This window comes from Dermacentor silvarum, chromosome 1 (genome assembly GCF_013339745.2).
Source record: "Dermacentor silvarum isolate Dsil-2018 chromosome 1, BIME_Dsil_1.4, whole genome shotgun sequence".
In the NCBI taxonomy this organism is placed as follows: domain Eukaryota; kingdom Metazoa; phylum Arthropoda; class Arachnida; order Ixodida; family Ixodidae; genus Dermacentor; species Dermacentor silvarum.
The window spans coordinates 26,831,479-26,845,532 of NC_051154.1; the positions used below are offsets into that span (position 1 = coordinate 26,831,479).

General features: G+C 41.6%; 1 protein-coding gene across 4 annotated transcripts; it reads right to left on the reverse strand.

The window, feature by feature from the left end:
* Window positions 1-1,650: 1,650 nt before the first annotated feature.
* Window positions 1,651-14,040, reverse strand: LOC119458550 (nucleoporin NUP42-like). Of its 4 annotated transcripts, none has more exons than XM_049665795.1 (6): window positions 13,757-14,040; window positions 13,149-13,650; window positions 10,841-10,880; window positions 10,470-10,556; window positions 7,285-7,339; window positions 1,651-3,638 (listed from the first exon to the last, which is right to left on the reverse strand). In XM_049665795.1, exons 1-6 carry the CDS (start codon window positions 13,863-13,865, stop codon window positions 3,376-3,378), a joined length of 1,056 nt encoding a protein of 351 aa, XP_049521752.1. In that variant the 5' UTR covers window positions 13,866-14,040; the 3' UTR covers window positions 1,651-3,375. The 4 variants fall into 4 exon arrangements, with proteins under 4 accessions (XP_049521752.1, XP_037576318.1, XP_037576326.1 ...); XM_037720390.2 differs by having other exon boundaries at window positions 10,703-10,880; XM_037720398.2 differs by lacking the exon at window positions 10,470-10,556.
* Window positions 14,041-14,054: the final 14 nt, after the last annotated feature.

The following is a 14,054-nucleotide window of genomic DNA, read 5'->3' on the forward strand; positions in this document are numbered from 1 at the left end:
CGTCCTCGGACTCATGGTCCTTCGACGCATTCTCCGCTTTTGCCCGGTACAGCTTTCGCTGTCTGTGTTTGCGTTGTCTTTATTCACGTTGCTGCTGTCGACGCCTCTCCGCTTTGTTAGTTTTTTTTCTCCGGCGTGAATGCGCTCCTTCACGCCACGCCCCATCCCTGGCTTTTCCAGGTAACGATAAGAGGCAACCGATGACACCCCGCGGGGGAACTCAGTTAATCAGTCGCGAAGGCGCTTGCGCAGACATCGGCGTGCTTGACAAAAGGGGCGTCCCTTCGTTCGCAAGATGCCGCCGACAGAACGAGTAAGGCACGGCTGGCGTCAGGAGGTCCATGTGTTCATGAGAAAAAATAACTACGACAACTTTGCGACACCACACCCCTATTGAAAACAGCTAAGCTTGTGAGCGAGCTAGCTTTACTTCTACATGGCTGCTACCACTGGTACTCGCGAAAAATACTTTTGAAGAATGCTGGTGGGCCATATTATGACAGGGTGATGGCGACAGGGCCATCACCCTGTCAGCAATGGGCGATGCAGAAATCTGATGGAGGGGTCAGAACATCCGGATATCCCCCCTGGATCCGCGCCTGTATGAAAGCCTACCCAGTCTATGAAAAAACTGGCCATTCATTACACTGAAACCTCATCATAACAAAAGTTGCATGAAACACAAAATTTTTCGTTATATCCAATATTTGTTATAAGAACATATTGATTACCCCGGTATCGGTGAGAAAACCTTTAACTTGCTTCGTTATATCTGTATTAATTATATCGAGGTATGACTGCATTGTGTGGATCCACCTTATGATTAATAAAGCTTTTTTGGCTAACAGAAGATGAATGCAAGCCTGTGGTGCAAGTATAACAGTGCACAAGGTTCCATTGCAAGCTGGCAATGGGCTAGTACCAAAGGTGCGGCAGACAGATGGAGAAGTAAACAACGGCAGCTTTGAAAGACGGATGAAAACTTCACATACCAAGTTACATGGTCATAGATAATTAGGAGTGTGCGAATATTCAGAATATTCAAATAACGAATGGAATAGTCACTATTAGTAAGTGCAAGTATTTTTCTAATACTTCTCAAATATTTTATAACTTGAACTGCGCCAAATTAAACATAAAATTGGAGCAAGAGTGCAGCAAATTTTCACCCCCGCGGGCATATTATAAACATCAAATATGAGAACTTGCGTAGCAGCTGGAGCAGGCTACGTCGCTTAGGTAGCCATACTTTACAGGCTATAATGCAATCATTTGCACTGTCCGAACAGTCCTGTGCATTTGAAGAAATAACTTCTTTGCTCCTAATGCTCCATTTGAGCTTTTAATAAACAATCCTCCATAACGTACAATATAATCACCGAAACCTGCTACTTTAAGAATTGGATGTGAACATTGTTTTATATTTATTATCATAACGGCTTATCATTATTCGAAAACGATTCGATATTCGATTCGTATTTGACTCATTCTTAACAATCACTATTTGGACACCCCTACAGATAATGGAACACTTAAGCATATGATTGGTGCTTTACTGGTACCATCTCTGCCCTTGTCACATGGCAGCTGCAGCAAGCACATTCTACAGGGTAAACGAAGGTGAGTACACTTTAGACATACTCAAGTGGATAACTTGCTCGTAGAGATTTTATTTACAAGCAGTTTCATTTTAGGAACAGGAAAACAAGTTCACGAAGTAACACTACTAAAAAAGTTTAAAAATATAGTGGCTGTGTACAGCTTCACAGCAATCTCAGCATTTTACAACTTGGAAGAGCCCACATAAATATTAAACAAGCTTTTGTAATGTGCACATAAAACAGTTGAAGTCCGTTGTCAAGTCTGATACAACACATTAGTCAGTTGTAACAATGTCAACTGTACTGCTTATTAACGAAACACGACTGCATGAGTCTAATTTACCACGCAAGTGCAAAGGTCACAAGAACTCTGTGTGTCAAATAAAACCATTTTTTAAAGGCTTTACAGCTTGCAAAGCAATGTTTCTTTCAATAAATACAGAAAAATTATGTAAGAGCTGTGCTCCATGACACTGGCACCATCCTTATGGTCCTTAATGGAAATAATTTGTACAAAAGGAAACACAGATTGCAACAAGCAATAGCATCAGCCTGCATGCTACTAGTCAAACTTGAACCAAATTATTAAACCAAATGTAAAACTCTTTGCAAGAACAGTCCACTAAAAATGAGAAATGCAAGCTTTCCTTCAAAGTCACAACACAAAAGAGAAAAAAAAAGTGACATTACCGGGGAACTTGTGTAGTTCAAGCGGGCCAACTTAGATGCATATTTGTCACATAGGGCTTGAAAGAGGTCTTTAAGCAGCATTGGCACGGCATATTTACACATGCTGAAGAGGTGTGAATTTGTTTCAGTTTACCTACAGACGACATCAGTGCATGAAGACATACATAGTATGTAGAGAAAAAGAAGTACAGTAGAAGAGAAAATCAAAACTCGAAACGTTCCAGATTTTTGTGAACATAACTAGTCTTGTTGATGGTCATGTAGCCTGACACAAGTCAACCGGTGCACTACGACAGCACAAATGCAACATATGTCTGGCAGGCACACAAACGCCTCTCTGCATTGGGTAAAAAATAAGGTGGATTGTCTGCACTGCATCCTGTTAAGTGCTTTTATGGGGTGATCTGCATTGCAAACTTATGCATTTATACACAGTGCTGTGTATGTCTCTTCTATGTTTGTCCCTTGTTTTTTTTTATGCTCTGGTATTTGACAATTATGCACTGTCTGGGTACAGATATCTAAACACAAATGATTCATTGAATGTTAATATCTAAATATTTTTATGGGATTTTCGCATTCTGCTTCAAGAACACATCAGAGATAGAAGCTGCTACAGCGCGATTCTTTATCCTTTAACAATTTCTGAAAATATCTAGCTGTCAATGTGCTTGCTTGCAGTCCTGTGGCACGGTCATCAGTTCAAATTTGACTTTTTTTTAACGCCTGTTTTAAAGAATACCTTAGGGCTTGCAAATATGCTGTACCATCAACACAAAGAAACTTTTTCTACATGGCGGCAACTATATTCACATGTGTACAAATGTACAACAGGCAAGGCAGTAAGAATGTTCTGAACTATCAACACAAAAAGAGTTCTTCCTAGGTGGCAGCTATATTCACATGTGTACAAATGTACAAAAGGCAAGGAAGCTAGCACTGCATATCTTGCAGCCAACACTGAAGCAGCTGTAGGTGGCGATATGGCATGCCACAGCACTCCACTTGGCTGCGACACAGTCCCTGTAGTTAAGCCTGTGAGCCCAACACTCCGAGCCCAAAGCAGAATGTTGCCTTCCTCTGTCTAAGCAACATGACAATACTCCTTTGGTGGTGGTCGTAGAGGAATTTTTCCAGGTGTGAAATGTTCAGCCAAAAACTGTCTTTTTTCCTCAAGTGACAGATTTCCCACAGGTGTGTAAACATAATCAGTCTCTGCAACTTTCTGGGCACTTGCGCTCGTTGGCCTGACGCTTTGCTGCGTTGAAACTTGAGGCTTGGGTTGTGATGTGAAAGGGGGAAGTGCAGCTGTCAAGGCTGCAGAAGTTTGTAGCAGGCCAGCTGGAGCTGTCAAGGTAGAAAAAAAAAAGTGGATACTGCGAATTCCTATAAAGTACAGTACAGTTTAGGCTGTTTCCAACAAAATGTTCAAGTCTGTATGATTCAACAAAGGAACACACAGACTTGTTCTTGCAGTTGTGTGGCCAGGTAAACTTCAGCACAGATTACTTAACGAGCATCTCATCATACTCTGCCAGTGCATGTCTTTCTCCTATTAGAGCAAAGCGAACTTAGACGGGCATGCGTGTGTGCACACCCCTACCCCTCCAACTCCTCGCTTCACTAGCTGCAACACATTCACATTGCACGTGTTGGCTTCTTTATTTAATTCACGTGAAGTGATTAACAATGGTCGAACAAGGGATGTCACTCGGGCCAGCATTTTGACAACGGGCCTTGTCTTCTTCAAGGCAACTGCCACGGCTGATTGATGGAAGCGCACGACTGTGAAATTGCTTTCCTTTGCAGAGTTTATTGCTGTCCCCCACCCACAATGGCAAAAAAGAATAGGTGGGAGCATAGAGTACGATGATGGGAAGTTGAAATATTAAAAAAGGAGGTTGTTTAGTTGTATTAGTGAAGGGGTGCCGATTCTTTCAAGTGGTAGCAAAAATGGTCAAGAATGTTTATGTGTAAGGACGCATTGTCCATTCTGGGGGCCTACTTTTCCAAGAAAACAGGAAGTAAGAAGTACGATTTCTACTTCTTTCTGCGGTTTTACGTGCCAAAACCAAATCTGATTATGAGGCACGCCGTAGTGGAGGGCTTCGGATTAATGTTGACTACCTGGGGTTCTTTAACGTGCACTACAACGCAAGCACACGGGCGCTTTTGTATTTTTGCGTCCATCGAAATGCGACCGCCCCGGCCGGGATTCGATCCCGCAATCTCGTGCCCAGCAGCGCAACGCCTTGGCTTACTGAGCCACCGCGGCGGGTGAGATACGGTTTGTACAGTTGAACAAGCAATAATGTAACTAGAAAAAACATAAAGAGGGAAAAAAAAAAAAGGTTAACAGAAACTGAGCTGTATTGATAGATGAGTATAGAACAGATGTGTGTTCGAACTCATTGCTTTTATTTCACATTTGTACTACTTACACTATCCACCTAGGTCGATACGTGGATATGGCGTTGTGCTGCTGAGCACGAGATCGTGAGTTTTATTCCTGACCATGGTGGCCACATTCTGATAGAGGCAAAATGCAAAGACGTTCGTGTACCATGCTCTGGGTACGCAGTTAAAAACTCAAGGTACTCATAATTACTCCAGACCTCTCCACTACGGCGTCCCTTTGTCCACTTTTCAGCTTCTGGGTGTTAAATCCTGCAATTTATTATAACCGAATACTTTTTACAGCGCTGTGCACTGAAACAGCAGCACAGTTTTATGGATATTTATCACATGCAGAGACAAGATAACACAGAAAAAAATGAAGTGAATGGTCTGTTCATTTTCTGTTGACACATACAATATCGTAAAAACAAACACAGTATAACAGAGTGGGAATAATTAAATCACAGCCTTCTGACACTGAAAGTGGGGCATGTAAATTCAACAGACAGTACATAAGATCAATAAATACCCACAGTCTATGTGGATTCCCAACAGCGAACGTGTCTCCTGCTTACTCAACAGGTTCCTTTTTGAAGCAATAAATAACCACAATTGTTCATGTTTGCCTTCATTAGGCCACAATTTCAATTCTTTCATTAGTTGAAAGAAAAAAAGTAACTTCATGCTAAGGAACATTTTGGTGGAAAGTTACTGTACCAGAGTACCTTTTGCCTTAGAGACATTCAAAATGTGCTGAGATAATTCAAGCTGAAATGAGCCAAACACAGATGTGCATGTTCTTCATACCAGTACACAAATTTTTTATTTTTTTTTACCGACTCGCTCTGTGCAATAAATGCGATGATGCAGGAGCTGTGCTTTAACGTTTGAACCATGAAAATAATTGTCCGCATTTGATAAAAATTATAGGGTGTACAGGTTGTATGCAAAAAAGCATGTGTACCAAACCATCCGTCGTAAACTTTACGCATTCAGTCCGGTGCGATAGAAAAACGGGTTTGCACAGCGCAGCAAAACAGAGGAGGCCCGTGTGCTGCATGCCAGACCATTTAAAATGTTTTGTTATGAGTGGTGTTCGTGACTGGTGCTGCAGTTGCTCCCTCGCCACGCTGTGGTTTTCTATTAAACTTGGAACAGTTGTTTATAATGCAAAGTGGAAGGCAGAGTTACTAGCCAAGATCAGCAATTAATTTCTTGCAAAGAGTATGTCTATGAAAATATTCACAACAAAATGTCAAGCTCTATCTGCCTAATAAAGCAATCCTGCTTGCCACATGTTTCAATACCACCAGAAGTAGCTATGACGACAAGGAGCCAAGAAAAGCACAGGGAAAATTAAGTTCTTTTTTTTTTTTTGAAATGCAGAAATAATAAATAATAAAAAGGCATATTAAAGTGCACCTGGTGGGAGCGGTACCCACAGCCTCTGCATGACATGTGTGATGCTGTACCATTAAGCTACGGCAGTGGCTGTCCACCTGTCTACTTTCTTGTGCGTATCGTGTAGAAAACTTAGCCAAGGGAGTGGAACATCCTGTCAACAACAGGTGTCACATAGTACAAGAAGCAGGAAATGAGGAGCAGGAAGCTAGCTAATAAGACATCAAGGGTGCCAAGGTTGAGGCCCTTGCTATGCGTTGAGTTGTCTTTCTAGCCATTAATATGTTCACACCAGTAGACCTCACTGGCAATCGAGTGCAAGATCATACGCACAGGCAAGACTAAAGTCCGTAGCAGCAGAGTTTAAGTCCGTGTGCAGTACCCATGTCAAAAAGATCAGTTGATGACGGTACTGAGCAAGAGCAACTTCAAATGGCACGTTCTGGATGTGCATGCATATTTTGCTTAGCGGCCTGGCTTGGGTTGGATGGCAGCCAGCAAGCCAACATGCCAATACCGTGTGATGACAATGATTGCGCGGGTGTGTATTATTAGCAACAGAGAAAGAAACATATATGTAAATTATTGTTGCTTCTGTTACACATATCAGCATAGCAAGTCGCTAATTGGCTATCAAAATCTGCATAAGTCCCTTGCTTGTGTTTCTTCCACATAGACGTTATAGAGTTATAGTTGCTATGTATTTCAATGCTAGAGATGACACAAAGTCTGGGGAAATATGTAACCTATAGTTTTTTTTCTTGATTTAATTCTGTTACGTTTGCAGGAGTTCTATGTGTATCATCTCTGACACATCATGCAATAAGGGGTTAACACATATTATTACAATTGGAACAAGTTACTGCTGCTTCATACAGAAGTTAGATACACCTGATGACACCTTTCAGAAAAAGTAATTTGCTGTATATATGTGGCTAGCTACGCTTTTGCGTGGACATAGAATTTGGGGGCACAGAATATTCACATTCACAATGTCAAAAATCCAGGACATCTAACATTGATGGATTAATTATGCTTTAGTTAAAGCTGCCTAAGATATCTGAAAATTGTCATCATATGCACTAAACAAGCAAAATACATTAATGACTGGTGTCATGAAATCTGTGTTACATACATATGAAGATACAATCATCAGAAAGAAAAAAAAAAAAAAAAAAACTAAGAAATGGATTACCTGTACTAAAAGATGTTGCTGGACCTGCTGTGGCTTGATTGTTACGAAGGTTTTTCTAGAAAAATAAAAGGGGCAACTGCAATTGTATAGGAAGCATATAAAGAGTACAGTAGAATTCTGTTAATTCGATCCCGATTGAAGGTCCCGGCCGGTGCCAATACATTTCTATGGGCACGAACTTCCGTTATTTTGATCTCAGAATTGGTCTGCGATGGATAATTCGAACTTGACTGACCAGCTTCACCGCAATACAACTGTGTTATGCAGTGAAGCGTACTAAGAATGAAAAGGGGCCACTGTCACGGGACATAGTGCGCATTGCTTAATTATATAGATGTGCATGCGTCGTCTCCAATCGCAGTACGAGCACCTAGACGCCTAATATGCATACTGGCAGCTATTCAGAGTTGTTTCTGACGCTGATACGGCGATTTGAGCGATTGTTTCGCCCACCATGCATGTCTCGTATATGAGATTGTTAATGGTTCCTAGTACACATTCCTTAATTATATGTGTGCGCACGCGCCGTGCACCGAGAAGCGGAGAAAGACATTCAGTGTTTCAGGAAAGCTAGCGAAAAAGAAGGCGGTAAGATTAAATAACTCCAAAAGTCGAAGGGGCCATTTAAAGCCAACAAATGAGCGGGGGCTATCGTACCCCCTATGAAGGCCTGCAAATACACTTATTAGGCGTCGCGGTACTCATACAGTGATACAAGACGGTTCATGTACGTGTGTAAATGAAAGGACATGTGCTATGTCCCGTAACAATGGCACATTTCCCTGCTTGATATGTTTCACCGTATAACACGGTTGTAGTGCGGCGCAGCTAACTTAAAAGGCAAACACGGCTTAGTGAATCAACGGTATGTGTCAGCGTTTTTTCTGCTTTTCGTTTAATTTGTCCTGCCGGATAATTCGACCAGTTTCGACGGTCCTGTCAGGATCGAATTAACAGAAGTCAAAAATGTTATTGTAATTACAACAGAGAGAGAAGAGAGGTAAGGCAGGAAAGTTATTCAGACGCAACAACAGAAATTATGTAGAAATAGCTATTCTGTACATGCAACTAGTATGTCTAAGGCCAGTTGAAGCAGTTGAAGGCCAGATGTAGTATGTCTAAGGCCAGATGTAGCAGTTGAAGTGATATGGAAGACAACAACGTAACAAAGGATGAACTTTGAAAGGTTTTGCAAGCAACATTCAGGGGAAAGGCGTTGGAATAAAAGTATACATCATGAAGAACAGCAGGAAAATTGTGCTTGAGAAGCTTACAAACATTTATGCACAATATCTCACAATCTAAATTATGGGGTTTTAATGTTCTAAAGCAATTCACAATCTCAGAGAAATTCCACAATGGGTTAATTTCAACCACCTGGGATTCTTTCAGTGCCTCAGAAATACTAGAGACATTGATGAATGTTATAGAAAAATCAGACCTATCAGCTTAATGTCTGTACTGAACAAGATGTTTAATAAGTAATTCCAAAAGCATCGAGGAAACACCCAACTTCAATCAATCAAAGGAACAGGCTGGTCTTTGGAAAACATATTTAATGAAATAACACGTTCATGTCACTAATCAAGTTACTGAGAAATCTGCATAATATAACCACCTGCTCATGCATGTTACTAAGCAATACCCCCCCAAGACAAGAAAGGAGGAAAAATACCAGTCAAGAAGGGTGTCAGGCAGGGAGACATACTCCCTCAATCGTTACTCCCTCCATGTCTACAGAAGTATTCAAAATGCTATGTTTGGAAGGTTTAGGTGTAAGTAACAGAGTCAAAAATGTGCCATTCATAGATGGTCAGTGTGTTGTTAAAGTTTGGAGACTACTTACATCAAATTACTGAGGACTAGCACTAGCAAAGTCTAGAGATATGTTTCAAGATTAATGTGCCACGTATTAAGGTAATGTTCAACAGCCTGACAAGGAAACAAGAGGTTATGATTCGTAGGTAGCCTCCTGAAGCAGTGATGAGTACATTTACATAATGGTTATGTGAGACCAAGATTGTGAGAAGGAAGTCTGAAGGAGAATAAAAAGGAAGCACATTTAGATCTCTCAAGTTATGAACGACAGCTCACTGATACACTTGAAAAGAAAAGTGTACCGAGCCTTCCAAAGTTATACTTTCCCCAAGTTTAATAAAAACATGGGCTATGCAAATGCTGCTTTTCTAGATGCTTTATGCTTCTTGGTGGACATTATGCCATGCAGACGGCAGCACCCATCAGCCACGTAATTAACAAAGATTCGCAAGTAAACGTTTCAATTATTTTAGGGCATATACTGCAGTTGCAGAACTGAAGCAAGTTGGAGCTCTAGGCATTTCCGCTTAGTAGGAACCTTATCGAGTGACAGTTTCGAGAAATACATCTGCAAAACCTGTGGCAAAATGCACTCCTGTCCCAATTAACACTTATCAGCACTAAAAGAATGCAGTGCTAATAAGTGTTAACTGAAACAGCAAATGCATTTCGTTGTTCACTTTGCGGACATATTTCTTAACAGTGGTGCTAGACACAGGATTTCTAGCAAATGGGTATGCTATGAATACTGGCTAGCTTCCTTTTGCAATTCCATGTCCTCTAGTGTTACACATTAATCAGCAAATTTAGTTATGAACTTGACTAGTGCAACTGTTTACACACCTTAGGTTTGCTAAGGACCATAAAGCATAAATAAAAGAAACACACATGTAATTTCTCAAGCTTTCTCACTAAAAATACAATTTTGGAGGCATATTATAGTTACATTACACCAGTACTAACCTATTGGCCCACAACTTCGAGGCTAACGAAGAAACACGAGAGGCTGCTAAGGAATGCACAACAAATGATAGAACAGAAAATTATAGGTGTAATGCTAAGAGTTAGTAATCAAACGAATCTGGGATTAAATGCAGATTAGAAAGAAGTGGAGTTCAGGTCATATAATGCGGTTAACAAGTTCTTTATTAGGGAGATCGGATGGCTGTGAAAGAAAGAGAAATGCAAAGGCAGCAGAGAAGACAAGATTAGAAAAATTATGGACATAAAATGCGTTTGGTTCATGCATCAGAGGGCTAAATGAACCTTCCTCTGTTGAAGAGGCCTCCACTTTGCAGTGAACTTAATTAGGCCAATGAAGTTCTAGAGCACAGACCATTTTAGGATGCAATGAGTACAGCACTTACCAAGCAGGTCCTTACATCTGGAGGCATCAACAGCAAGTGTTGAATATTCTGCTGCACATTTGTGGCAGCTTGTTTCACGTGATTTGACTGAACAATAATAATAAAAAAAAAAAAAATGCAGGACACATTTTAAGAGAAAAACACCATGGAAAATGTACTTTCATTTATAGTCCCCAAGTGCTCCTGCTTGAAATGCATTACGCAAGTCTGGCCATCAATAAGCTTTCACTTACATAGTCACCAATTGCTCCTGCTTGAAATGCCTTATAGAAGTCAAGCCGCAACTCCTCCATTGACATATCATGAAATCCAGGGTACGATGCTGAATTTCCAAATGGACCATAGCATGTGAACAGCCACTGCCCACTTACCTGCCACTGTTTCATGTCTGATACAACAGCAGCTTCATCACTGAAAAAAAAAAAAAAAAAAAAAAAAAAGACGAGAAAACTAAGAAGCTACACCCCAGGAGATAGTGCTGTATGTACCAGACATGTACAAGATACTCAACGAAAGTACTTAAGATACAATACTGAATACTGGGCAAAACATTTACCTGATAGAGTACCAAAATACCCAAACTGCAAAAGTATTTCGTTACTTTTAAGATAGTGCCAAAATGCAACATACTGCACAAAGAAAATAATGTCTAAAAGCGTTGCAGTGCTTTACTTTGTCCAAATGTCTTTGTCAGAGGGCCAAATGACAAAGACATTTGCTCAACCTCGGAAAGAGCTGCTATTAAAAATTTGGGTTAGCCAGCCTGCCCTCTTTTTGAAGACATAAAAGAAGGCAGGTATTGAAAGCCGCTCTTTGGCACAGCAGCGTTGTGGTTGGGGGGGGGGGGGGGTAACCGGTTGAAAGGAAGGAGTGCTTCAATACCGATGTCGCATCATGGTCTCATTGTCAGTCACATTAAGAGCGCAGTTGCTGTGCAGCTGCATTTTCACTGTTGTCTGCTGGTGAGTTATGGAAGGAAAGTTTTCGCCATGTGGTCGACTTTGTTTAGTGCATAGGAAGTCGGCTGCAAAGCATATTTCGCCGCTACGCCCAAAACTTAAGACAAACAGCAGTTTGCCTGCTTTTTGTGTGCCAATTTGTGAAATCTTTCAGACAATCGGTGCAGAATGATGTCACAGTGATGGCTCTTTAAATGCCTGCAGTGTACACGCCACGAGTAATGTATCGAGGCAATGCATTCCTCCATCAGCAACCAGTCAACTTTGGCTGAAGTGCCTTGAAGTCACTAAAATACCCACAAAAGTATTTAAAATACAGTATCTTGAGTAGAGTATTTTAGGTACACAGACTACTGGTATGTACAGTCGGCGTCACCCTTGTGTAGAGCGCGGGAACGGTGGCTGCCGGGGCGCTCCGGAGCTAGCCAGCGATGTCTGACAGTAGTTGCTGGCCCCAAACGTGCCCAGCAGCTACCATTAGACGTCGGACCTAGCAGCTAGTGTTAGACATCGCTGGTTGCTCCGAAGGCTGCCATTCTCGCGCTCTCCACAAGGGTGAGGCTGATTGTACAGTCAACCACAAAAGCTTATGGACCGCAGCACCTGGACAGAAAAAAAAAAAAAAATGCTGGAAATCTCAGCAGCCTCGGCATGCAGCCTGGCATCTGGATTTCCAGACTGCAGTCATATATGGGAACAACAAGGTGTTGTATGGTTTTACTTGCTATAGTCAGAAACTGCTCAGAAATTTTCTCAGAACCTGCAGTCCTTAGACTTTTGTGGTTGACCTTAGACAAAAGCTTAGCAGAAGCCGAGACTTTGGGAGAACAAAAATGTATTGACAGATACACAATGCTTAATGTAAATGCAATGGCAATAAAATGAAGAAAGCTTATGCACCAAATTTTCACATAAGCTTTATTCGAGCACTACAGCAATATGGATGCAAGAGCCACACTCCTGCGTAAAATGAGAAAGTGCAGGACAAATTAAATTGTCAAGGTATTTTCACAGGTCAGCAGGTTAAGCCGATACTCTATCATACTTATTAATAAATTTTTGTCCGGGCTATGTACTTACACTCGCGCTCCTAGTCATGCTCACCAACACTCACTTGCTTTCACAGTCACTTGCACTCACACTTACGGCACCCACTCACACTCATACTTGCATCTACCCCTATTCACCAGCACATACACTCACATTGGTGCACACTCAAGTTGACCGGCACTCATTCCTGTTCATACTCACTACCACTCTATCTCATGCCTGTAAAATTAAGTGTGAAGTACGAGTCAGTGTACTCATAATTGAGATGTCGACCTATGGGTGTCTTACAGCAGACAAAAGCTTAGTGCAGAGACAAAAGTAAGCTTAAGAAAGCAGACAAAAGCTTAACGCAGGGAGACAACTGTATCGAAACTATGAACTGTAATAATGCCAAGCGAGTTCTTTCTCGATAGCTGTTTAATTTTCGAATAGTTTATCCTAGCACAATGGCAATGTGCATTAAATATATATGGGCAAATAAGGCACACCAATGGGAAGATTGTCAATTTCTATATATGGATGCAACACTCGCATTACGATCAGTTGAAAGATTGCATATGTCCTGCGTTCTAGGCTATGTTTATTTACTAGACAGCTGCCAACAAGTTAAATTACATTTCTTTAGTCACACGAAGCACCGAGAAATGAAATTCAGCAGTGCTTTCCTTACCTGGATAGTTCACTTAGATTCTTGCGGTCTTCGGTTTTGGTCACCTCCTGGAGTGCTTTATTGAAGTCGAACTCCACTGCTGGACCCTTCCGACTGCTGTCATTTTTTTCGGTGTTGCGAACCAACTGAAACCGGTTTTGTTGTTGTTGCTGCTGCTGACTGTAATGACTACTATCTGGGTACCGATGAGTGTTTCTTTCGGTGTCGCGATGGGCTTGAAACCTATTTTGTTGCTGCGGTTGGTAGCTGTAATAGCTATTGTCCGAGTACCGACTGGAGTTTCTTTCGGTGTCACGAAGGGCTTGAAACCTATTTTGTTGCTGCGGTTGGTAGCTGTAATAGCTACTGTCCGTCTGCCGATTCGCCTGCGGCGAGTGATAAGTATCGGCATATCTCCTTTGGAAGCTTTCGCTGCGGTACTGCTTTGCCTGCTCTTGCCGGCGCACATTTTGAAGAGTGGCGTTAAAATCGAAGTTATCCGCTCTTCTACCGCGTGAAGTACCTGAAAAAAAAAAAATAATACGGTAGTGACGTACTGTGCGACAAGACAATCTACTTGAAAGACACCTGTACAACTAAAACTCGCAGTCAAGCATTAAAACCCTTACGTGGTTCCTCGTATTCGTCGTCGTAGTCGTATTCCAAAGAAGGATGCGCGTTACGGCAGCGATCGCCATAGCGGCACCTCCCTTGCATATAGTACCAGCAGACTGACATCTCTGAACCACTTGACGAAATGCGTACTAAAACACGAAAGTTAACTCTGAACACACGTCAGAATACACTTCAGAAGATGCACCAGAAGCACTACTAAAACTGGAACGTGAAAACACGCTCCATTTCGTTTAGTTCATCCACGGCGTATGTGACTTTACCCGCCATCACCGAATCCAAATCCACTGAAGC

Excerpts from the sequence above, each read along its gene's own strand:
- LOC119458550 (XM_037720390.2), bottom strand. The coding sequence starts at position 13,865 with ATGTCAGTCTGCTGGTACTATATGCAAGGGAGGTGCCGCTATGGCGAT. Across the intron at positions 13,651-13,756 it reads CGACGAATACGAGGAACCAC|GTACTTCACGCGGTAGAAGA; the intron begins GTAAGGGTTTTA and ends TTTTTTTTTCAG. Across the intron at positions 3,639-7,284 it reads AGCAACATCTTTTAGTACAG|CTCCAGCTGGCCTGCTACAA; the intron begins GTAATCCATTTC and ends CTACCTTGACAG.